Source organism: Calliphora vicina, chromosome 4, assembly GCF_958450345.1.
Source record: "Calliphora vicina chromosome 4, idCalVici1.1, whole genome shotgun sequence".
Classification (NCBI taxonomy): domain Eukaryota; kingdom Metazoa; phylum Arthropoda; class Insecta; order Diptera; family Calliphoridae; genus Calliphora; species Calliphora vicina.
The window spans coordinates 102335832-102361281 of record NC_088783.1 but is presented as its reverse complement, the minus strand read 5'-3'; the positions used below and the strand labels follow the sequence as shown (position 1 = coordinate 102361281).

At 28.9% G+C, this 25450-nt stretch overlaps 14 protein-coding genes and 2 pseudogenes across 14 annotated transcripts in view; 9 read left to right on the top strand and 7 right to left on the bottom strand.

Annotated features, from left to right (window-relative positions):
- The first annotated feature begins 143 nt into the window (after positions 1-143).
- Positions 144-578, top strand: LOC135957585 (histone H2A). The gene has a single exon (XM_065508363.1). It carries the CDS (start codon positions 193-195, stop codon positions 565-567), a length of 375 nt encoding a protein of 124 aa, XP_065364435.1. The 5' UTR covers positions 144-192; the 3' UTR covers positions 568-578.
- Positions 579-2111: 1533 nt separating this feature from the next.
- LOC135958208 (histone H4) lies at positions 2112-2471 on the bottom strand. Its single transcript, XM_065509091.1, has one exon. The coding sequence runs from the start codon at positions 2436-2438 to the stop codon at positions 2127-2129; it is 312 nt and encodes a 103-aa protein (XP_065365163.1). The 5' UTR covers positions 2439-2471; the 3' UTR covers positions 2112-2126.
- Positions 2472-2700: 229 nt separating this feature from the next.
- Positions 2701-10725, top strand: LOC135958618 (uncharacterized; annotated as a pseudogene).
- Positions 5333-6122, top strand: LOC135958205 (histone H1-like). The gene has a single exon (XM_065509087.1). The coding sequence runs from the start codon at positions 5349-5351 to the stop codon at positions 6030-6032; it is 684 nt and encodes a 227-aa protein (XP_065365159.1). The 5' UTR covers positions 5333-5348; the 3' UTR covers positions 6033-6122.
- On the bottom strand, positions 7119-7547 carry LOC135958207 (histone H2B-like). Its single transcript, XM_065509089.1, has one exon. It carries the CDS (start codon positions 7498-7500, stop codon positions 7129-7131), a length of 372 nt encoding a protein of 123 aa, XP_065365161.1. The 5' UTR covers positions 7501-7547; the 3' UTR covers positions 7119-7128.
- On the top strand, positions 7733-8167 carry LOC135958206 (histone H2A). The gene has a single exon (XM_065509088.1). It carries the CDS (start codon positions 7782-7784, stop codon positions 8154-8156), a length of 375 nt encoding a protein of 124 aa, XP_065365160.1. The 5' UTR covers positions 7733-7781; the 3' UTR covers positions 8157-8167.
- LOC135958209 (histone H4) lies at positions 9701-10060 on the bottom strand. Its single transcript, XM_065509092.1, has one exon. The coding sequence runs from the start codon at positions 10025-10027 to the stop codon at positions 9716-9718; it is 312 nt and encodes a 103-aa protein (XP_065365164.1). The 5' UTR covers positions 10028-10060; the 3' UTR covers positions 9701-9715.
- A 2196-nt stretch (positions 10726-12921) lies between the features above and the next one.
- On the top strand, positions 12922-13711 carry LOC135957441 (histone H1-like). Its single transcript, XM_065508184.1, has one exon. It carries the CDS (start codon positions 12938-12940, stop codon positions 13619-13621), a length of 684 nt encoding a protein of 227 aa, XP_065364256.1. The 5' UTR covers positions 12922-12937; the 3' UTR covers positions 13622-13711.
- Positions 13712-14708: 997 nt separating this feature from the next.
- On the bottom strand, positions 14709-15137 carry LOC135958077 (histone H2B-like). The gene has a single exon (XM_065508941.1). It carries the CDS (start codon positions 15088-15090, stop codon positions 14719-14721), a length of 372 nt encoding a protein of 123 aa, XP_065365013.1. The 5' UTR covers positions 15091-15137; the 3' UTR covers positions 14709-14718.
- Positions 15138-15322: 185 nt separating this feature from the next.
- On the top strand, positions 15323-15757 carry LOC135957586 (histone H2A). The gene has a single exon (XM_065508364.1). It carries the CDS (start codon positions 15372-15374, stop codon positions 15744-15746), a length of 375 nt encoding a protein of 124 aa, XP_065364436.1. The 5' UTR covers positions 15323-15371; the 3' UTR covers positions 15747-15757.
- A 1533-nt stretch (positions 15758-17290) lies between these two features.
- On the bottom strand, positions 17291-17650 carry LOC135956340 (histone H4). Its single transcript, XM_065506795.1, has one exon. It carries the CDS (start codon positions 17615-17617, stop codon positions 17306-17308), a length of 312 nt encoding a protein of 103 aa, XP_065362867.1. The 5' UTR covers positions 17618-17650; the 3' UTR covers positions 17291-17305.
- Positions 17651-17869: 219 nt separating this feature from the next.
- Positions 17870-25450, top strand: part of LOC135958617 (uncharacterized) — an 11697-nt gene continuing 4116 nt past the window's right edge. The window contains 1 exon segment of the mRNA XM_065509513.1: positions 17870-18309. Coding sequence (XP_065365585.1) covers positions 17905-18309 — 405 coding nt within the window. The 5' untranslated portion in view covers positions 17870-17904.
- LOC135956335 (histone H1-like) lies at positions 20505-21301 on the top strand. Its single transcript, XM_065506789.1, has one exon. It carries the CDS (start codon positions 20528-20530, stop codon positions 21209-21211), a length of 684 nt encoding a protein of 227 aa, XP_065362861.1. The 5' UTR covers positions 20505-20527; the 3' UTR covers positions 21212-21301.
- Positions 22298-22726, bottom strand: LOC135956339 (histone H2B-like). The gene has a single exon (XM_065506794.1). It carries the CDS (start codon positions 22677-22679, stop codon positions 22308-22310), a length of 372 nt encoding a protein of 123 aa, XP_065362866.1. The 5' UTR covers positions 22680-22726; the 3' UTR covers positions 22298-22307.
- Positions 22913-23346, top strand: LOC135956336 (histone H2A). The gene has a single exon (XM_065506790.1). The coding sequence runs from the start codon at positions 22961-22963 to the stop codon at positions 23333-23335; it is 375 nt and encodes a 124-aa protein (XP_065362862.1). The 5' UTR covers positions 22913-22960; the 3' UTR covers positions 23336-23346.
- On the bottom strand, positions 24838-25204 carry LOC135956342 (histone H4-like; annotated as a pseudogene).

The window sequence follows — 25450 nt, the reverse complement described above, 5'->3', positions numbered from 1 at the left end:
ATATATACTTTTTTTCGTGCAGCCGAATTATATGTGTATCTACATAGCTAGTGTGTTGATAATCAACCCCCGTGTGTGAGAGCAGAACACAAAAAAAGTATAAATACTGCGTTACTTGTATGGAAACGTTAACAGTTTTGTGTATTCAGTGCTCTAGTGAAGTGTTTAATAACTAAAAAAAAAAAGTGAAAAATGTCTGGTCGTGGTAAAGGTGGCAAAGTTAAGGGAAAGGCAAAGTCCCGTTCAAACCGTGCTGGTTTGCAATTCCCCGTCGGTCGTATTCATCGTTTGTTGCGTAAAGGCAATTATGCTGAACGTGTTGGTGCCGGCGCTCCAGTATATTTAGCTGCCGTTATGGAATATTTGGCCGCTGAAGTTCTTGAATTGGCTGGTAATGCTGCTCGTGACAACAAGAAGACCAGAATTATCCCTCGTCATTTGCAATTGGCCATCCGTAATGACGAAGAATTGAACAAATTGTTGTCTGGTGTAACCATTGCCCAAGGTGGTGTTTTGCCAAACATTCAAGCTGTACTTTTGCCCAAGAAAACAGAAAAGAAGGCTTAAATTATTCGAAACCAACAAGAAAAAAATACTACATTTATATACAGACCATCGTATATCGTCAAAAGAAACAATCCGTCCTTTTCAGGACGACAAATTCATTTTTATAAAGAGAACAAATTTTTTCACTAAACTATATTACATAGGTATTAATAAAAAAATAAAAAATTTTTTTTTTCCAAATTTCCCCTCACATATTTATTTATATAAAATAAATTGTTATTTTAACTAACATTCCTCTTAATATTTCTTACAAATTTTCATTTTCTATATAAATACTTCATAATTCATCCCTATTTTGTTTTACTACATACATATGTATGTATGTATATTATTTTAGTGTATTCCGATAGTCAACGAAAAGAAAATAACGATGTTGTTTTGTTGGTATAACAACGATGGAATTCGTGCATACACATTTTATTTGTCAGAGTGTAGTACATAATTTTATTTGTATTCTTCTTCTTGTTTGAAAACTGGTTTGTATCAAAGCAAAGAATTTCTTTAATTTTAAGGAATGTACATTCATTTATTTTACCATTAAATTATTGTTTACGTAAAAAATTATCTAAAAGTTGTTCCACTGTACATATGTATAAATATTTACAAATATGTACATATGTACCTATTTATTATATTATGTGGAATATTTCTTATTGGCAAATTTTTATTTCTCTTTTCTCCTTTCCGTTTTTTTGTTTTCTTATTTAGCAGCCGTTTATATTTCTTATCCATTTTCTTTGTCTATGCAAAAACATCAGCTGTCTCTTAATCATCCCTTTTACACAAACATACATATTTATATAGTATGTACAAGCATTGTTGTTGTTGTTATGTTTGCTGGTTTCTTGCTAATAACTATGAAAGAATTCCTGTTTTTCCACTAAATATTTGGGTGTGTTAGGCGATTTTGTTTCTGTACGAATTATAGTAGTACGTACAGTCAATCAAATTGTAAGAATTTGTTTCTTTATATGTACATGCATACAAATACTATATACTATATGTATGTATTAAATTTTTGTTTACTTTGATCAATGAAAGATGCTTAAATGTATGCATAGTATGTATGTATTGAAAAGGAAAAATATTCACACATTACTAAAAATAATAATAATATTAAAATAGAACTTTATACCTATTATTGAATCATTCGGTTATATCTACATACATATGTATTAAAGAATATTGTTTGTTTGTTTCTGAAAATTAATATTAATTTTTATATTTAAAAATACAAATGTAATTTATCTTTCATGAATAAAAGAGAAAAAAAATCTAAAATTCTTTGTTAATAAACTAATTTGGTTTTTAATATCTAGTAAATAAAATAACTCGCAAAATTAAAAAAAGTGAACATTTACCAGAAAAAAAAACCCTATACATTTCATGTCATTAATTTTGATTTTTTGAATGTATTTAAATCAAAATAATAATGCAATAATAATTTTTGAACAAGTAAAATCTCTTTAAAAATATTTTTTGTGGTCCTGAAAAGGACCGATTGGTTGTTTTGTTTTTTAAAATATAATCATTAATTGTCCGCTAAATAAATGGTGTGTTTAACCGCCGAAACCGTACAAAGTACGTCCTTGTCTCTTCAAAGCATAGACAACATCCATGGCGGTTACGGTTTTCCTCTTGGCGTGTTCAGTATAGGTGACAGCATCACGAATAACATTTTCCAAAAACACTTTCAAAACACCGCGAGTTTCTTCGTAAATCAAACCAGAAATACGTTTTACACCACCACGACGAGCCAAACGTCTAATAGCTGGCTTGGTAATACCTTGGATGTTATCACGCAACACTTTACGATGACGTTTAGCGCCACCTTTTCCCAAGCCTTTACCACCTTTACCACGACCAGTCATTTTTAATTCACTTTATTTTTTTTGAAACACACTTCACAAACGTAGCACAAGAACTAATGATTATTGTAGGGAGAACAACTTGTATTTATACCAAATTCAACTAAAATTAGAGAGAGCAAGTAATATATTTTTGTACTTTTCATTTCGTGTGCGTTGTGTAAAATTCAAAAGCACCCCCTTAAATTTTTGTGAAAATTTTCTATATAAAGCGGCTAAAGTGCGGCAAAAATTTTATTCTTGTGTTAACAGTGATTGTGTGAAAAAGTGAAAAAAAAGTGAAGTGAAAAATGGCTCGTACAAAGCAAACTGCCCGTAAATCGACTGGTGGCAAAGCACCACGTAAACAATTGGCTACTAAGGCTGCTCGCAAGAGTGCACCAGCTACCGGTGGTGTTAAGAAACCTCATCGTTATCGCCCTGGTACTGTAGCTTTGCGTGAAATTCGCCGTTACCAAAAGAGCACTGAGTTGTTGATCCGTAAATTGCCATTCCAACGTTTGGTACGTGAAATTGCTCAAGATTTCAAAACAGATTTACGTTTCCAGAGCTCTGCTGTTATGGCTCTTCAAGAGGCCAGTGAAGCCTATTTGGTTGGTCTTTTCGAAGATACCAACTTGTGTGCCATCCACGCTAAACGTGTCACCATTATGCCAAAGGATATCCAATTGGCTAGACGTATTCGTGGCGAACGCGCTTAATTTAATGTGTCGATGTGATGATGATGTATAAATAACAACAAAACAAAATCGGTCCTTTTCAGGACCACTAAATGAATTTTTAAAAGAGATAGTGCATTTTCTGGTTGAAATTTTATTGTCCCCCTCGCCGATTTTTTTTTCGATTGATGTTGTTGTTGTTATTATTATTGTTGTTGTGGTTAGCTCAAAATAATTGAAATTTATGAAGAAAAAATATTTTATAATTTTTTTTTTTTCATCCCTGTGTGTCTGTGTAAAAATAAATAAAATAATTTGGTGAATTTTTGTTTGTTTTTAAATTAATACTAGAATTTTGTTGTTTATTTATTGTAAAATTGAAACTACATATAAATAAACAAGAAACATTATCAATGGTTTATAAAACGAAATTTGTTTGGAAATTTTTAAATTCTCCTCTATTTTTATTTTTTTTACATTAATCGGTCCTTTTTAGGACCATTAAATATATTGAAAAAGAGAATTTTAGTTATTGTTTAAACGTAAAGATTTTTTTATTACTAGTTTTTAGTTAATTAATTTTTATGTATGTAATATTCTTCTTTTTGTAACATGAACGAACAATTTGTTTAGAAAATATGTATATAAAAACATTTAAAACTATTTTTATTTACGTTTGAACATATTTTTGTTGGTTATTTTATAAAAAAGAATATTAAATTTTTGTATATTTTTAGAAGGAACAATTTTTGAAATGAAATTTTACCGACGGCTTAACAAAAACATAAACACATTTTGCCGTCGGCTTAACATGAATTGTCTATTCATATATGAAATTTTAGGAAATTTTTGTATATTTTTAGAAGGAAGAAATTATGAAATTTTACCGACCGACGGCTTAAAAATACAATTTTCCGTCGGCTAAACATGAAATTTTATGAGATATTTTACTTTGAATATATTTTTGGTTATTTTAAGAAAAGAACATTAAATTTATTACTTGTATATTTGTAGAAGGAAAAAATTATGAATTTTTACCGTCATGTTTGCCGTCCGTCGTCTTAACATGAAATTTTATGAGATATTTTACTTTGAATATATTTTTTGTTTATATTATGAAAAGAATATTAGATTTTTTACTTGTATATTTTTTTGTTTAACTTTCTTTAAATTTACGAACAATTTCTTAAACTTTTTTGTACTTTCTGACAAGGAAACATGATGAAATAATATTTTCATTAAACAATTTGTAAAGCGAATTTTTAAATTTCCCAATATCATATTATTATAAAAAAATCATTACAGAGAAATTATTATTGGTTTTCTAATCGCTTTATATGCATCTTCAAATAAATATTAGACAAATTTATATAAATTTTTGTAAATAAATGTTTCACAACCTAAAAATTTAATATTTATTTTTTCATTGTAATCATATTTTGTTGCATTGTAAATATAAACAAAGAAAAAATCAGATGATAATCATTTTACACTTTTAAAAAAATTACATTAATCGTGTATGTAGGGAATGAATGGTAAGAAGATTTTAGCAATGATATTCACAAAGTTATTAATAAATAATAAAATAAAAATTTAGTTTTGTAATATTTAGAACAATATCAATGATAATATGTTGAAATGTTGCTCGAAATCATTATTATTTTTAATATTTATTTAAATTTGTGAAAGAAATCTTTCAAAGATTATCATGACAATATGAGCAAAATGACTCTGTAATAGAGTAAATTTTAAAATAATTTTCAAAAATCTAAAAATAAATTAAATTGAAATTTTTTTTAACCAACATAAAGAAAACACATGTGATATTCTGTGGACATCAATTTTGTTAAAGAATTTTGTAATAATATAACAATTACGTGTAATTACATTAATATTTTGTTAGAAACATATTAAAAACTTGTTAGAAAAAGGTCTATAGAATAGAATTGGCTAAGTGAAAATTAATTATTTTTATTAAAATACAATCTACAACACCTATACTATGGATTATGTAAAACATTTTTTAAATTTTTTATTAAATATAGTCGAAATAATTGAAAAGAAGAAAAAACTTTTGTTAAATTTTACTCGAGCTCTCACTAAAAATTTAACAAATTGTTGTTGTCGACTACTATGAACTTCTCATGATAACGATGTACCTAATGGTTTTGTGCGCACACACACAAAAAGTGCTACCACCATATACTTACAATTTTTGTGTTAATAAAAAATAAAAGTGAAGAAAATTTTAAACATGTCTGATTCCGCTGTTGTTGAAAATACTGCCTCTCCCGTTGCTGCTCCAGCAGCTGAGAAAAAGGCGAAAAAAGTTACTTCTGCCAAGGCAAAGAAACCATCAGCTGCACCATCTCATCCTCCAACTCAACAAATGGTTGATGCAGCCATTAAAACTTTAAAGGAACGCGGTGGTTCATCTCTTGCAGCTATTAAGAAATACATGGCCGGTACTTATAAGGTAGATGCACAGAAATTGGCTCCTTTCATCAAGAAATATTTGAAGAGTGCCGTAACTAGTGGAAAACTAATTCAAACAAAAGGTAAGGGTGCTTCTGGTTCATTCAAATTGTCAGCTGCTGCCTCAAAAGAGCCTAAAGAAAAGAAACCCGCTTCTGAAAAGAAAAAAGTAGCTGCTGCTGCAGACAAAAAGAAAAAGTCAGCCGCCGCTGCCAAGAAGAAGGCTGCTGCAGTCTCAGCTAAGAAACCATCTGCCGCTAAAAAGACTGCTGAGAAGAAGAAGACCGAAAAGGTCAATGCTAAAACTGCTAAGAAGACTGGCACAGTTAAAGCAAAAACCACCAAAAAGGCTCCAGCAACTAAACCAAAAGCACCCAAAGCAAAAACCGCTGTTGCAGCCAAGCCCAAAAAGGCATCACCAGTCAAGAAACCAGCAGCCAAAAAGGCAGTCGCCAAAAAGTAAATCTTTTTTTTTATTATCAACAATGTTATTTTTCAATATTTGAAAAAAATATTTATAACCTAAAAAGCCCTTTTCAGGGCTACAAAATAATTACATAAAAGAGATTAAATTACAAATTCTAAACTTAATATTTAAAAAAAAAAAAAAATAAAATAGAAGTACTTTAAAGAATATTTTACACAATAATTCTCATTTTATTTCTACTGACATTTGAAAAGAAAAATTTATTGTTTATAAATTCAATTTGCCTGTAAATTATACACAATATTTTTTAAGAAAATTTCATAAAAGCCGTCTGCAAAACACAATGTTACCTAAAAGCTCTAAAAATTCAATTGACAAAGTAAAAAATTAAATGCCGTCGGCAAAACACAATATTGCATAAAAACTCTAAAATTCAATTTTTCATTAAATTATACACAATATTTATTAAGAAAATTTCATAAAAGCCGTCGGCAAAACACAATGTTGCCTAAAAGCTCTAAAATTCAATTGACAAAGTAAAAAATTAAAAGCCGTCGGCAAAACACAATATTGCTTAAAAACTCTAATATTCAATTTTTCATTAAATAGAATTAATAAAAATATTTTTTCAAAAATAAAAAAAATTTATTTTATAAATTATTACAAATTTTTAAATTATGTTAGAAAAACCTCTAAAATTTGAATTAATTGTCAACTTTATGGATTTAAAATTGATTTTTAGATTATCTTCTAGACTTTTTATGCAGTACCCCTAAAAGTGTTTGTATTAAGTATTATTTTATTTTTTTTTAGGTCTTATTTTCCATTTTAGACAGTAAACAATATAATATTTAAAAACATTTTAATTTTTATTAAAAATGTTTGTTTAATTTTCCATTTTGGATAGTTAATAAGAACGTCAAAAATATAATAAGAAGTTAATTTTTGTATTTTTTAAATATTGTATGAAATGTAAATAGTTTATAATTTTTTCTAAAAAAAAAAAACATGTAATATAAATTACTAAAAACGCTTGATAACAAATTAAAACTCTTTTAAAATTGATTTTGTGGCCCTGAAAAGGGCCTTTTGTAATTAAAAAAAGAATCAATCGTGGTGGTGTAAATAAAATTTACTTGGAGCTGGTGTATTTGGTTACAGCCTTGGTGCCTTCACTGACAGCGTGCTTAGCCAATTCACCGGGCAACAATAGACGGACGGCAGTTTGAATTTCCCGACTGGTGATGGTCGAACGTTTGTTGTATTGAGCCAAACGAGATGCTTCAGCGGCAATACGTTCGAAAATATCATTAACAAAACTGTTCATGATACTCATGGCCTTTGAGGAAATACCAGTATCGGGATGTACTTGCTTCAACACTTTGTAAATGTAGATGGCATAACTTTCCTTACGCTTGCGTTTCCTGGTCTTATCACTCTTGGTAATATTCTTTTGGGCCTTGCCAGCCTTCTTTGTTGCTTTTCCACTTGCTTTAGGGGGCATTTTTCACAATTTAATTTTCAGTTGTTTACACTTCACAAACACTTTTAACACTGTTCACAATTTATAAATTTCTACGAATGTTGTGCGCAATATATACTTTTTTTCGTGCAGCCGAATTATATGTGTATCTACATAGCTAGTGTGTTGATAATCAACCCCCGTGTGTGAGAGCAGAACACAAAAAAAGTATAAATACTGCGTTACTTGTATGGAAACGTTAACAGTTTTGTGTATTCAGTGCTCTAGTGAAGTGTTTAATAACTAAAAAAAAAAAGTGAAAAATGTCTGGTCGTGGTAAAGGTGGCAAAGTTAAGGGAAAGGCAAAGTCCCGTTCAAACCGTGCTGGTTTGCAATTCCCCGTCGGTCGTATTCATCGTTTGTTGCGTAAAGGCAATTATGCTGAACGTGTTGGTGCCGGCGCTCCAGTATATTTAGCTGCCGTTATGGAATATTTGGCCGCTGAAGTTCTTGAATTGGCTGGTAATGCTGCTCGTGACAACAAGAAGACCAGAATTATCCCTCGTCATTTGCAATTGGCCATCCGTAATGACGAAGAATTGAACAAATTGTTGTCTGGTGTAACCATTGCCCAAGGTGGTGTTTTGCCAAACATTCAAGCTGTACTTTTGCCCAAGAAAACAGAAAAGAAGGCTTAAATTATTCGAAACCAACAAGAAAAAAATACTACATTTATATACAGACCATCGTATATCGTCAAAAGAAACAATCCGTCCTTTTCAGGACGACAAATTCATTTTTATAAAGAGAACAAATTTTTTCACTAAACTATATTACATAGGTATTAATAAAAAAATAAAAAATTTTTTTTTTCCAAATTTCCCCTCACATATTTATTTATATAAAATAAATTGTTATTTTAACTAACATTCCTCTTAATATTTCTTACAAATTTTCATTTTCTATATAAATACTTCATAATTCATCCCTATTTTGTTTTACTACATACATATGTATGTATGTATATTATTTTAGTGTATTCCGATAGTCAACGAAAAGAAAATAACGATGTTGTTTTGTTGGTATAACAACGATGGAATTCGTGCATACACATTTTATTTGTCAGAGTGTAGTACATAATTTTATTTGTATTCTTCTTCTTGTTTGAAAACTGGTTTGTATCAAAGCAAAGAATTTCTTTAATTTTAAGGAATGTACATTCATTTATTTTACCATTAAATTATTGTTTACGTAAAAAATTATCTAAAAGTTGTTCCACTGTACATATGTATAAATATTTACAAATATGTACATATGTACCTATTTATTATATTATGTGGAATATTTCTTATTGGCAAATTTTTATTTCTCTTTTCTCCTTTCCGTTTTTTTGTTTTCTTATTTAGCAGCCGTTTATATTTCTTATCCATTTTCTTTGTCTATGCAAAAACATCAGCTGTCTCTTAATCATCCCTTTTACACAAACATACATATTTATATAGTATGTACAAGCATTGTTGTTGTTGTTATGTTTGCTGGTTTCTTGCTAATAACTATGAAAGAATTCCTGTTTTTCCACTAAATATTTGGGTGTGTTAGGCGATTTTGTTTCTGTACGAATTATAGTAGTACGTACAGTCAATCAAATTGTAAGAATTTGTTTCTTTATATGTACATGCATACAAATACTATATACTATATGTATGTATTAAATTTTTGTTTACTTTGATCAATGAAAGATGCTTAAATGTATGCATAGTATGTATGTATTGAAAAGGAAAAATATTCACACATTACTAAAAATAATAATAATATTAAAATAGAACTTTATACCTATTATTGAATCATTCGGTTATATCTACATACATATGTATTAAAGAATATTGTTTGTTTGTTTCTGAAAATTAATATTAATTTTTATATTTAAAAATACAAATGTAATTTATCTTTCATGAATAAAAGAGAAAAAAAATCTAAAATTCTTTGTTAATAAACTAATTTGGTTTTTAATATCTAGTAAATAAAATAACTCGCAAAATTAAAAAAAGTGAACATTTACCAGAAAAAAAAACCCTATACATTTCATGTCATTAATTTTGATTTTTTGAATGTATTTAAATCAAAATAATAATGCAATAATAATTTTTGAACAAGTAAAATCTCTTTAAAAATATTTTTTGTGGTCCTGAAAAGGACCGATTGGTTGTTTTGTTTTTTAAAATATAATCATTAATTGTCCGCTAAATAAATGGTGTGTTTAACCGCCGAAACCGTACAAAGTACGTCCTTGTCTCTTCAAAGCATAGACAACATCCATGGCGGTTACGGTTTTCCTCTTGGCGTGTTCAGTATAGGTGACAGCATCACGAATAACATTTTCCAAAAACACTTTCAAAACACCGCGAGTTTCTTCGTAAATCAAACCAGAAATACGTTTTACACCACCACGACGAGCCAAACGTCTAATAGCTGGCTTGGTAATACCTTGGATGTTATCACGCAACACTTTACGATGACGTTTAGCGCCACCTTTTCCCAAGCCTTTACCACCTTTACCACGACCAGTCATTTTTAATTCACTTTATTTTTTTTGAAACACACTTCACAAACGTAGCACAAGAACTAATGATTATTGTAGGGAGAACAACTTGTATTTATACCAAATTCAACTAAAATTAGAGAGAGCAAGTAATATATTTTTGTACTTTTCATTTCGTGTGCGTTGTGTAAAATTCAAAAGCACCCCCTTAAATTTTTGTGAAAATTTTCTATATAAAGCGGCTAAAGTGCGGCAAAAATTTTATTCTTGTGTTAACAGTGATTGTGTGAAAAAGTGAAAAAAAAGTGAAGTGAAAAATGGCTCGTACAAAGCAAACTGCCCGTAAATCGACTGGTGGCAAAGCACCACGTAAACAATTGGCTACTAAGGCTGCTCGCAAGAGTGCACCAGCTACCGGTGGTGTTAAGAAACCTCATCGTTATCGCCCTGGTACTGTAGCTTTGCGTGAAATTCGCCGTTACCAAAAGAGCACTGAGTTGTTGATCCGTAAATTGCCATTCCAACGTTTGGTACGTGAAATTGCTCAAGATTTCAAAACAGATTTACGTTTCCAGAGCTCTGCTGTTATGGCTCTTCAAGAGGCCAGTGAAGCCTATTTGGTTGGTCTTTTCGAAGATACCAACTTGTGTGCCATCCACGCTAAACGTGTCACCATTATGCCAAAGGATATCCAATTGGCTAGACGTATTCGTGGCGAACGCGCTTAATTTAATGTGTCGATGTGATGATGATGTATAAATAACAACAAAACAAAATCGGTCCTTTTCAGGACCACTAAATGAATTTTTAAAAGAGATAGTGCATTTTCTGGTTGAAATTTTATTGTCCCCCTCGCCGATTTTTTTTTCGATTGATGTTGTTGTTGTTATTATTATTGTTGTTGTGGTTAGCTCAAAATAATTGAAATTTATGAAGAAAAAATATTTTATAATTTTTTTTTTTTCATCCCTGTGTGTCTGTGTAAAAATAAATAAAATAATTTGGTGAATTTTTGTTTGTTTTTAAATTAATACTAGAATTTTGTTGTTTATTTATTGTAAAATTGAAACTACATATAAATAAACAAGAAACATTATCAATGGTTTATAAAACGAAATTTGTTTGGAAATTTTTAAATTCTCCTCTATTTTTATTTTTTTTACATTAATCGGTCCTTTTTAGGACCATTAAATATATTGAAAAAGAGAATTTTAGTTATTGTTTAAACGTAAAGATTTTTTTATTACTAGTTTTTAGTTAATTAATTTTTATGTATGTAATATTCTTCTTTTTGTAACATGAACGAACAATTTGTTTAGAAAATATGTATATAAAAACATTTAAAACTATTTTTATTTACGTTTGAACATATTTTTGTTGGTTATTTTATAAAAAAGAATATTAAATTTTTGTATATTTTTAGAAGGAACAATTTTTGAAATGAAATTTTACCGACGGCTTAACAAAAACATAAACACATTTTGCCGTCGGCTTAACATGAATTGTCTATTCATATATGAAATTTTAGGAAATTTTTGTATATTTTTAGAAGGAAGAAATTATGAAATTTTACCGACCGACGGCTTAAAAATACAATTTTCCGTCGGCTAAACATGAAATTTTATGAGATATTTTACTTTGAATATATTTTTGGTTATTTTAAGAAAAGAACATTAAATTTATTACTTGTATATTTGTAGAAGGAAAAAATTATGAATTTTTACCGTCATGTTTGCCGTCCGTCGTCTTAACATGAAATTTTATGAGATATTTTACTTTGAATATATTTTTTGTTTATATTATGAAAAGAATATTAGATTTTTTACTTGTATATTTTTTTGTTTAACTTTCTTTAAATTTACGAACAATTTCTTAAACTTTTTTGTACTTTCTGACAAGGAAACATGATGAAATAATATTTTCATTAAACAATTTGTAAAGCGAATTTTTAAATTTCCCAATATCATATTATTATAAAAAAATCATTACAGAGAAATTATTATTGGTTTTCTAATCGCTTTATATGCATCTTCAAATAAATATTAGACAAATTTATATAAATTTTTGTAAATAAATGTTTCACAACCTAAAAATTTAATATTTATTTTTTCATTGTAATCATATTTTGTTGCATTGTAAATATAAACAAAGAAAAAATCAGATGATAATCATTTTACACTTTTAAAAAAATTACATTAATCGTGTATGTAGGGAATGAATGGTAAGAAGATTTTAGCAATGATATTCACAAAGTTATTAATAAATAATAAAATAAAAATTTAGTTTTGTAATATTTAGAACAATATCAATGATAATATGTTGAAATGTTGCTCGAAATCATTATTATTTTTAATATTTATTTAAATTTGTGAAAGAAATCTTTCAAAGATTATCATGACAATATGAGCAAAATGACTCTGTAATAGAGTAAATTTTAAAATAATTTTCAAAAATCTAAAAATAAATTAAATTGAAATTTTTTTTAACCAACATAAAGAAAACACATGTGATATTCTGTGGACATCAATTTTGTTAAAGAATTTTGTAATAATATAACAATTACGTGTAATTACATTAATATTTTGTTAGAAACATATTAAAAACTTGTTAGAAAAAGGTCTATAGAATAGAATTGGCTAAGTGAAAATTAATTATTTTTATTAAAATACAATCTACAACACCTATACTATGGATTATGTAAAACATTTTTTAAATTTTTTATTAAATATAGTCGAAATAATTGAAAAGAAGAAAAAACTTTTGTTAAATTTTACTCGAGCTCTCACTAAAAATTTAACAAATTGTTGTTGTCGACTACTATGAACTTCTCATGATAACGATGTACCTAATGGTTTTGTGCGCACACACACAAAAAGTGCTACCACCATATACTTACAATTTTTGTGTTAATAAAAAATAAAAGTGAAGAAAATTTTAAACATGTCTGATTCCGCTGTTGTTGAAAATACTGCCTCTCCCGTTGCTGCTCCAGCAGCTGAGAAAAAGGCGAAAAAAGTTACTTCTGCCAAGGCAAAGAAACCATCAGCTGCACCATCTCATCCTCCAACTCAACAAATGGTTGATGCAGCCATTAAAACTTTAAAGGAACGCGGTGGTTCATCTCTTGCAGCTATTAAGAAATACATGGCCGGTACTTATAAGGTAGATGCACAGAAATTGGCTCCTTTCATCAAGAAATATTTGAAGAGTGCCGTAACTAGTGGAAAACTAATTCAAACAAAAGGTAAGGGTGCTTCTGGTTCATTCAAATTGTCAGCTGCTGCCTCAAAAGAGCCTAAAGAAAAGAAACCCGCTTCTGAAAAGAAAAAAGTAGCTGCTGCTGCAGACAAAAAGAAAAAGTCAGCCGCCGCTGCCAAGAAGAAGGCTGCTGCAGTCTCAGCTAAGAAACCATCTGCCGCTAAAAAGACTGCTGAGAAGAAGAAGACCGAAAAGGTCAATGCTAAAACTGCTAAGAAGACTGGCACAGTTAAAGCAAAAACCACCAAAAAGGCTCCAGCAACTAAACCAAAAGCACCCAAAGCAAAAACCGCTGTTGCAGCCAAGCCCAAAAAGGCATCACCAGTCAAGAAACCAGCAGCCAAAAAGGCAGTCGCCAAAAAGTAAATCTTTTTTTTTATTATCAACAATGTTATTTTTCAATATTTGAAAAAAATATTTATAACCTAAAAAGCCCTTTTCAGGGCTACAAAATAATTACATAAAAGAGATTAAATTACAAATTCTAAACTTAATATTTAAAAAAAAAAAAAAAATAAAATAGAAGTACTTTAAAGAATATTTTACACAATAATTCTCATTTTATTTCTACTGACATTTGAAAAGAAAAATTTATTGTTTATAAATTCAATTTGCCTGTAAATTATACACAATATTTTTTAAGAAAATTTCATAAAAGCCGTCTGCAAAACACAATGTTACCTAAAAGCTCTAAAAATTCAATTGACAAAGTAAAAAATTAAATGCCGTCGGCAAAACACAATATTGCATAAAAACTCTAAAATTCAATTTTTCATTAAATTATACACAATATTTATTAAGAAAATTTCATAAAAGCCGTCGGCAAAACACAATGTTGCCTAAAAGCTCTAAAATTCAATTGACAAAGTAAAAAATTAAAAGCCGTCGGCAAAACACAATATTGCTTAAAAACTCTAATATTCAATTTTTCATTAAATAGAATTAATAAAAATATTTTTTCAAAAATAAAAAAAATTTATTTTATAAATTATTACAAATTTTTAAATTATGTTAGAAAAACCTCTAAAATTTGAATTAATTGTCAACTTTATGGATTTAAAATTGATTTTTAGATTATCTTCTAGACTTTTTATGCAGTACCCCTAAAAGTGTTTGTATTAAGTATTATTTTATTTTTTTTTAGGTCTTATTTTCCATTTTAGACAGTAAACAATATAATATTTAAAAACATTTTAATTTTTATTAAAAATGTTTGTTTAATTTTCCATTTTGGATAGTTAATAAGAACGTCAAAAATATAATAAGAAGTTAATTTTTGTATTTTTTAAATATTGTATGAAATGTAAATAGTTTATAATTTTTTCTAAAAAAAAAAAACATGTAATATAAATTACTAAAAACGCTTGATAACAAATTAAAACTCTTTTAAAATTGATTTTGTGGCCCTGAAAAGGGCCTTTTGTAATTAAAAAAAGAATCAATCGTGGTGGTGTAAATAAAATTTACTTGGAGCTGGTGTATTTGGTTACAGCCTTGGTGCCTTCACTGACAGCGTGCTTAGCCAATTCACCGGGCAACAATAGACGGACGGCAGTTTGAATTTCCCGACTGGTGATGGTCGAACGTTTGTTGTATTGAGCCAAACGAGATGCTTCAGCGGCAATACGTTCGAAAATATCATTAACAAAACTGTTCATGATACTCATGGCCTTTGAGGAAATACCAGTATCGGGATGTACTTGCTTCAACACTTTGTAAATGTAGATGGCATAACTTTCCTTACGCTTGCGTTTCCTGGTCTTATCACTCTTGGTAATATTCTTTTGGGCCTTGCCAGCCTTCTTTGTTGCTTTTCCACTTGCTTTAGGGGGCATTTTTCACAATTTAATTTTCAGTTGTTTACACTTCACAAACACTTTTAACACTGTTCACAATTTATAAATTTCTACGAATGTTGTGCGCAATATATACTTTTTTTCGTGCAGCCGAATTATATGTGTATCTACATAGCTAGTGTGTTGATAATCAACCCCCGTGTGTGAGAGCAGAACACAAAAAAAGTATAAATACTGCGTTACTTGTATGGAAACGTTAACAGTTTTGTGTATTCAGTGCTCTAGTGAAGTGTTTAATAACTAAAAAAAAAAAGTGAAAAATGTCTGGTCGTGGTAAAGGTGGCAAAGTTAAGGGAAAGGCAAAGTCCCGTTCAAACCGTGCTGGTTTGCAATTCCCCGTCGGTCGTATTCATCGTTTGTTGCGTAAAGGCAATTATGCTGAACGTGTTGGTGCCGGCGCTCCAGTATATTTAGCTGCCGTTATGGAATATTTGGCCGCTGAAGTTCTTGAATTGGCTGGTAATGCTGCTCGTGACAACAAGAAGACCAGAATTATCCCTCGTCATTTGCAATTGGCCATCCGTAATGACGAAGAATTGAACAAATTGTTGTCTGGTGTAACCATTGCCCAAGGTGGTGTTTTGCCAAACATTCAAGCTGTACTTTTGCCCAAGAAAACAGAAAAGAAGGCTTAAATTATTCGAAACCAACAAGAAAAAAATACTACATTTATATACAGACCATCGTATATCGTCAAAAGAAACAATCCGTCCTTTTCAGGACGACAAATTCATTTTTATAAAGAGAACAAATTTTTTCACTAAACTATATTACATAGGTATTAATAAAAAAATAAAAAATTTTTTTTTTCCAAATTTCCCCTCACATATTTATTTATATAAAATAAATTGTTATTTTAACTAACATTCCTCTTAATATTTCTTACAAATTTTCATTTTCTATATAAATACTTCATAATTCATCCCTATTTTGTTTTACTACATACATATGTATGTATGTATATTATTTTAGTGTATTCCGATAGTCAACGAAAAGAAAATAACGATGTTGTTTTGTTGGTATAACAACGATGGAATTCGTGCATACACATTTTATTTGTCAGAGTGTAGTACATAATTTTATTTGTATTCTTCTTCTTGTTTGAAAACTGGTTTGTATCAAAGCAAAGAATTTCTTTAATTTTAAGGAATGTACATTCATTTATTTTACCATTAAATTATTGTTTACGTAAAAAATTATCTAAAAGTTGTTCCACTGTACATATGTATAAATATTTACAAATATGTACATATGTACCTATTTATTATATTATGTGGAATATTTCTTATTGGCAAATTTTTATTTCTCTTTTCTCCTTTCCGTTTTTTTGTTTTCTTATTTAGCAGCCGTTTATATTTCTTATCCATTTTCTTTGTCTATGCAAAAACATCAGCTGTCTCTTAATCATCCCTTTTACACAAACATACATATTTATATAGTATGTACAAGCATTGTTGTTGTTGTTATGTTTGCTGGTTTCTTGCTAATAACTATGAAAGAATTCCTGTTTTTCCACTAAATATTTGGGTGTGTTAGGCGATTTTGTTTCTGTACGAATTATAGTAGTACGTACAGTCAATCAAATTGTAAGAATTTGTTTCTTTATATGTACATGCATACAAATACTATATACTATATGTATGTATTAAATTTTTGTTTACTTTGATCAATGAAAGATGCTTAAATGTATGCATAGTATGTATGTATTGAAAAGGAAAAATATTCACACATTACTAAAAATAATAATAATATTAAAATAGAACTTTATACCTATTATTGAATCATTCGGTTATATCTACATACATATGTATTAAAGAATATTGTTTGTTTGTTTCTGAAAATTCATATTAATTTTTATATTTAAAAATACAAATGTAATTTATCTTTCATGAATAAAAGAGAAAAAAAATCTAAAATTCTTTGTTAATAAACTAATTTGGTTTTTAATATCTAGTAAATAAAATAACTCGCAAAATTAAAAAAAGTGAACATTTACCAGAAAAAAAAACCCTATACATTTCATGTCATTAATTTTGATTTTTTGAATGTATTTAAATCAAAATAATAATGCAATAATAATTTTTGAACAAGTAAAATCTCTTTAAAAATATTTTTTGTGGTCCTGAAAAGGACCGATTGGTTGTTTTGTTTTTTAAAATATAATCATTAATTGTCCGCTAAATAAATGGTGTGTTTAACCGCCGAAACCGTACAAAGTACGTCCTTGTCTCTTCAAAGCATAGACAACATCCATGGCGGTTACGGTTTTCCTCTTGGCGTGTTCAGTATAGGTGACAGCATCACGAATAACATTTTCCAAAAACACTTTCAAAACACCGCGAGTTTCTTCGTAAATCAAACCAGAAATACGTTTTACACCACCACGACGAGCCAAACGTCTAATAGCTGGCTTGGTAATACCTTGGATGTTATCACGCAACACTTTACGATGACGTTTAGCGCCACCTTTTCCCAAGCCTTTACCACCTTTACCACGACCAGTCATTTTTAATTCACTTTATTTTTTTTGAAACACACTTCACAAACGTAGCACAAGAACTAATGATTATTGTAGGGAGAACAACTTGTATTTATACCAAATTCAACTAAAATTAGAGAGAGCAAGTAATATATTTTTGTACTTTTCATTTCGTGTGCGTTGTGTAAAATTCAAAAGCACCCCCTTAAATTTTTGTGAAAATTTTCTATATAAAGCGGCTAAAGTGCGGCAAAAATTTTATTCTTGTGTTAACAGTGATTGTGTGAAAAAGTGAAAAAAAAGTGAAGTGAAAAATGGCTCGTACAAAGCAAACTGCCCGTAAATCGACTGGTGGCAAAGCACCACGTAAACAATTGGCTACTAAGGCTGCTCGCAAGAGTGCACCAGCTACCGGTGGTGTTAAGAAACCTCATCGTTATCGCCCTGGTACTGTAGCTTTGCGTGAAATTCGCCGTTACCAAAAGAGCACTGAGTTGTTGATCCGTAAATTGCCATTCCAACGTTTGGTACGTGAAATTGCTCAAGATTTCAAAACAGATTTACGTTTCCAGAGCTCTGCTGTTATGGCTCTTCAAGAGGCCAGTGAAGCCTATTTGGTTGGTCTTTTCGAAGATACCAACTTGTGTGCCATCCACGCTAAACGTGTCACCATTATGCCAAAGGATATCCAATTGGCTAGACGTATTCGTGGCGAACGCGCTTAATTTAATGTGTCGATGTGATGATGATGTATAAATAACAACAAAACAAAATCGGTCCTTTTCAGGACCACTAAATGAATTTTTAAAAGAGATAGTGCATTTTCTGGTTGAAATTTTATTGTCCCCCTCGCCGATTTTTTTTTCGATTGATGTTGTTGTTGTTATTATTATTGTTGTTGTGGTTAGCTCAAAATAATTGAAATTTATGAAGAAAAAATATTTTATAATTTTTTTTTTTTCATCCCTGTGTGTCTGTGTAAAAATAAATAAAATAATTTGGTGAATTTTTGTTTGTTTTTAAATTAATACTAGAATTTTGTTGTTTATTTATTGTAAAATTGAAACTACATATAAATAAACAAGAAACATTATCAATGGTTTATAAAACGAAATTTGTTTGGAAATTTTTAAATTCTCCTCTATTTTTATTTTTTTTACATTAATCGGTCCTTTTTAGGACCATTAAATATATTGAAAAAGAGAATTTTAGTTATTGTTTAAACGTAAAGATTTTTTTATTACTAGTTTTTAGTTAATTAATTTTTATGTATGTAATATTCTTCTTTTTGTAACATGAACGAACAATTTGTTTAGAAAATATGTATATAAAAACATTTAAAACTATTTTTATTTACGTTTGAACATATTTTTGTTGGTTATTTTATAAAAAAGAATATTAAATTTTTGTATATTTTTAGAAGGAACAATTTTTGAAATGAAATTTTACCGACGGCTTAACAAAAACATAAACACATTTTGCCGTCGGCTTAACATGAATTGTCTATTCATATATGAAATTTTAGGAAATTTTTGTATATTTTTAGAAGGAAGAAATTATGAAATTTTACCGACCGACGGCTTAAAAATACAATTTTCCGTCGGCTAAACATGAAATTTTATGAGATATTTTACTTTGAATATATTTTTGGTTATTTTAAGAAAAGAACATTAAATTTATTACTTGTATATTTGTAGAAGGAAAAAATTATGAATTTTTACCGTCATGTTTGCCGTCCGTCGTCTTAACATGAAATTTTATGAGATATTTTACTTTGAATATATTTTTTGTTTATATTATGAAAAGAATATTAGATTTTTTACTTGTATATTTTTTTGTTTAACTTTCTTTAAATTTACGAACAATTTCTTAAACTTTTTTGTACTTTCTGACAAGGAAACATGATGAAATAATATTTTCATTAAACAATTTGTAAAGCGAATTTTTAAATTTCCCAATATCATATTATTATAAAAAAATCATTACAGAGAAATTATTATTGGTTTTCTAATCGCTTTATATGCATCTTCAAATAAATATTAGACAAATTTATATAAATTTTTGTAAATAAATGTTTCACAACCTAAAAATTTAATATTTATTTTTTCATTGTAATCATATTTTGTTGCATTGTAAATATAAACAAAGAAAAAATCAGATGATAATCATTTTACACTTTTAAAAAAATTACATTAATCGTGTATGTAGGGAATGAATGGTAAGAAGATTTTAGCAATGATATTCACAAAGTTATTAATAAATAATAAAATAAAAATTTAGTTTTGTAATATTTAGAACAATATCAATGATAATATGTTGAAATGTTGCTCGAAATCATTATTATTTTTAATATTTATTTAAATTTGTGAAAGAAATCTTTCAGAGATTATCATGACAATATGAGCAAAATGACTCTGTAATAGAGTAAATTTTAAAATAATTTTCAAAAATCTAAAAATAAATTAAATTGAAATTTTTTTTAACCAACATAAAGAAAACACATGTGATATTCTGTGGACATCAATTTTGTTAAAGAATTTTGTAATAATATAACAATTACGTGTAATTACATTAATATTTTGTTAGAAACATATTAAAAACTTGTTAGAAAAAGGTCTATAGAATAGAATTGGCTAAGTGAAAATTAATTATTTTTATTAAAATACAATCTACAACACCTATACTATGGATTATGTAAAACATTTTTTAAATTTTTTATTAAATATAGTCGAAATAATTGAAAAGAAGAAAAAACTTTTGTTAAATTTTACTCGAGCTCTCACTAAAAATTTAACAAATTGTTGTTGTCGACTACTATGAACTTCTCATGATAACGATGTACCTAATGGTTTTGTGCGCACACACACAAAAAGTGCTACCACCATATACTTACAATTTTTGTGTTAATAAAAAATAAAAGTGAAGAAAATTTTAAACATGTCTGATTCCGCTGTTGTTGAAAATACTGCCTCTCCCGTTGCTGCTCCAGCAGCTGAGAAAAAGGCGAAAAAAGTTACTTCTGCCAAGGCAAAGAAACCATCAGCTGCACCATCTCATCCTCCAACTCAACAAATGGTTGATGCAGCCATTAAAACTTTAAAGGAACGCGGTGGTTCATCTCTTGCAGCTATTAAGAAATACATGGCCGGTACTTATAAGGTAGATGCACAGAAATTGGCTCCTTTCATCAAGAAATATTTGAAGAGTGCCGTAACTAGTGGAAAACTAATTCAAACAAAAGGTAAGGGTGCTTCTGGTTCATTCAAATTGTCAGCTGCTGCCTCAAAAGAGCCTAAAGAAAAGAAACCCGCTTCTGAAAAGAAAAAAGTAGCTGCTGCTGCAGACAAAAAGAAAAAGTCAGCCGCCGCTGCCAAGAAGAAGGCTGCTGCAGTCTCAGCTAAGAAACCATCTGCCGCTAAAAAGACTGCTGAGAAGAAGAAGACCGAAAAGGTCAATGCTAAAACTGCTAAGAAGACTGGCACAGTTAAAGCAAAAACCACCAAAAAGGCTCCAGCAACTAAACCAAAAGCACCCAAAGCAAAAACCGCTGTTGCAGCCAAGCCCAAAAAGGCATCACCAGTCAAGAAACCAGCAGCCAAAAAGGCAGTCGCCAAAAAGTAAATCTTTTTTTTTATTATCAACAATGTTATTTTTCAATATTTGAAAAAAATATTTATAACCTAAAAAGCCCTTTTCAGGGCTACAAAATAATTACATAAAAGAGATTAAATTACAAATTCTAAACTTAATATTTAAAAAAAAAAAAAAATAAAATAGAAGTACTTTAAAGAATATTTTACACAATAATTCTCATTTTATTTCTACTGACATTTGAAAAGAAAAATTTATTGTTTATAAATTCAATTTGCCTGTAAATTATACACAATATTTTTTAAGAAAATTTCATAAAAGCCGTCTGCAAAACACAATGTTACCTAAAAGCTCTAAAAATTCAATTGACAAAGTAAAAAATTAAATGCCGTCGGCAAAACACAATATTGCATAAAAACTCTAAAATTCAATTTTTCATTAAATTATACACAATATTTATTAAGAAAATTTCATAAAAGCCGTCGGCAAAACACAATGTTGCCTAAAAGCTCTAAAATTCAATTGACAAAGTAAAAAATTAAAAGCCGTCGGCAAAACACAATATTGCTTAAAAACTCTAATATTCAATTTTTCATTAAATAGAATTAATAAAAATATTTTTTCAAAAATAAAAAAAATTTATTTTATAAATTATTACAAATTTTTAAATTATGTTAGAAAAACCTCTAAAATTTGAATTAATTGTCAACTTTATGGATTTAAAATTGATTTTTAGATTATCTTCTAGACTTTTTATGCAGTACCCCTAAAAGTGTTTGTATTAAGTATTATTTTATTTTTTTTTAGGTCTTATTTTCCATTTTAGACAGTAAACAATATAATATTTAAAAACATTTTAATTTTTATTAAAAATGTTTGTTTAATTTTCCATTTTGGATAGTTAATAAGAACGTCAAAAATATAATAAGAAGTTAATTTTTGTATTTTTTAAATATTGTATGAAATGTAAATAGTTTATAATTTTTTCTAAAAAAAAAAAACATGTAATATAAATTACTAAAAACGCTTGATAACAAATTAAAACTCTTTTAAAATTGATTTTGTGGCCCTGAAAAGGGCCTTTTGTAATTAAAAAAAGAATCAATCGTGGTGGTGTAAATAAAATTTACTTGGAGCTGGTGTATTTGGTTACAGCCTTGGTGCCTTCACTGACAGCGTGCTTAGCCAATTCACCGGGCAACAATAGACGGACGGCAGTTTGAATTTCCCGACTGGTGATGGTCGAACGTTTGTTGTATTGAGCCAAACGAGATGCTTCAGCGGCAATACGTTCGAAAATATCATTAACAAAACTGTTCATGATACTCATGGCCTTTGAGGAAATACCAGTATCGGGATGTACTTGCTTCAACACTTTGTAAATGTAGATGGCATAACTTTCCTTACGCTTGCGTTTCCTGGTCTTATCACTCTTGGTAATATTCTTTTGGGCCTTGCCAGCCTTCTTTGTTGCTTTTCCACTTGCTTTAGGGGGCATTTTTCACAATTTAATTTTCAGTTGTTTACACTTCACAAACACTTTTAACACTGTTCACAATTTATAAATTTCTACGAATGTTGTGCGCAATATATACTTTTTTTCGTGCAGCCGAATTATATGTGTATCTACATAGCTAGTGTGTTGATAATCAACCCCCGTGTGTGAGAGCAGAACACAAAAAAAGTATAAATACTGCGTTACTTGTATGGAAACGTTAACAGTTTTGTGTATTCAGTGCTCTAGTGAAGTGTTTAATAACTAAAAAAAAAAAGTGAAAAATGTCTGGTCGTGGTAAAGGTGGCAAAGTTAAGGGAAAGGCAAAGTCCCGTTCAAACCGTGCTGGTTTGCAATTCCCCGTCGGTCGTATTCATCGTTTGTTGCGTAAAGGCAATTATGCTGAACGTGTTGGTGCCGGCGCTCCAGTATATTTAGCTGCCGTTATGGAATATTTGGCCGCTGAAGTTCTTGAATTGGCTGGTAATGCTGCTCGTGACAACAAGAAGACCAGAATTATCCCTCGTCATTTGCAATTGGCCATCCGTAATGACGAAGAATTGAACAAATTGTTGTCTGGTGTAACCATTGCCCAAGGTGGTGTTTTGCCAAACATTCAAGCTGTACTTTTGCCCAAGAAAACAGAAAAGAAGGCTTAAATTATTCGAAACCAACAAGAAAAAAATACTACATTTATATACAGACCATCGTATATCGTCAAAAGAAACAATCCGTCCTTTTCAGGACGACAAATTCATTTTTATAAAGAGAACAAATTTTTTCACTAAACTATATTACATAGGTATTAATAAAAAAATAAAAAATTTTTTTTTTCCAAATTTCCCCTCACATATTTATTTATATAAAATAAATTGTTATTTTAACTAACATTCCTCTTAATATTTCTTACAAATTTTCATTTTCTATATAAATACTTCATAATTCATCCCTATTTTGTTTTACTACATACATATGTATGTATGTATATTATTTTAGTGTATTCCGATAGTCAACGAAAAGAAAATAACGATGTTGTTTTGTTGGTATAACAACGATGGAATTCGTGCATACACATTTTATTTGTCAGAGTGTAGTACATAATTTTATTTGTATTCTTCTTCTTGTTGAAAACTGGTTTGTATCAAAGCAAAGAATTTCTTTAATTTTAAGGAATGTACATTCATTTATTTTACCATTAAATTATTGTTTACGTAAAAAATTATCTAAAAGTTGTTCCACTGTACATATGTATAAATATTTACAAATATGTACATATTTACCTATTTATTATATTATGTGGAATATTTCTTATTGGCAAATTTTTATTTCTCTTTTCTCCTTTCCGTTTTTTTGTTTTCTTATTTAGCAGCCGTTTATATTTCTTATCCATTTTCTTTGTCTATGCAAAAACATCAGCTGTCTCTTAATCATCCCTTTTACACAAACATACATATTTATATAGTATGTACAAGCATTGTTGTTGTTGTTATGTTTGCTGGTTTCTTGCTAATAACTATGAAAGAATTCCTGTTTTTCCACTAAATATTTGGGTGTGTTAGGCGATTTTGTTTCTGTACGAATTATAGTAGTACGTACAGTCAATCAAATTGTAAGAATTTGTTTCTTTATATGTACATGCATACAAATACTATATACTATATGTATGTATTAAATTTTTGTTTACTTTGATCAATGAAAGATGCTTAAATGTATGCATAGTATGTATGTATTGAAAAGGAAAAATATTCACACATTACTAAAAATAATAATAATATTAAAATAGAACTTTATACCTATTATTGAATCATTCGGTTATATCTACATACATATGTATTAAAGAATATTGTTTGTTTGTTTCTGAAAATTCATATTAATTTTTATATTTAATAAATACAAATGTAATTTATCTTCATGAATAAAAGAGAAAAAAAATCTAAAATTCTTTGTTAATAAACTAATTTGGTTTTTAATATCTAGTAAATAAAATAACTCGCAAAATTAAAAAAAGTGAACATTTACCAGAAAAAAAAACCCTATACATTTCATGTCATTAATTTTGATTTTTTGAATGTATTTAAATCAAAATATTAATGCAATAATAATTTTTGAACAAGTAAAATCTCTTTAAAAATATTTTTTGTGGTCCTGAAAAGGACCGATTGGTTGTTTTGTTTTTTAAAATATAATCATTAATTGTCCGCTAAATAAATGGTGTGTTTAACCGCCGAAACCGTACAAAGTACGTCCTTGTCTCTTCAAAGCATAGACAACATCCATGGCGGTTACGGTTTTCCTCTTGGGCGTGTTCAGTATAGGTGACAGCATCACGAATAACATTTTCCAAAAACACTTTCAAAACACCGCGAGTTTCTTCGTAAATCAAACCAGAAATACGTTTTACACCACCACGACGAGCCAAACGTCTAATAGCTGGCTTGGTAATACCTTGGATGTTATCACGCAACACTTTACGATGACGTTTAGCGCCACCTTTCCAAGCCTTTACCACCTTTACCACGACCAGTCATTTTTAATTCACTTTATTTTTTTGAAACACACTTCACAAACGTAGCACAAGAACTAATGATTATTGTAGGGAGAACAACTTGTATTTATACCAAATTCAACTAAAATTAGAGAGAGCAAGTAATATATTTTTGTACTTTTCATTTCGTGTGCGTTGTGTAAAATTCAAAAGCACCCCCTTAAATTTTTGTGAAAATTTTCTATATAAAGCGGCTAAAGTGCGGCAAAAATTTTATTCTTGTGTTAAC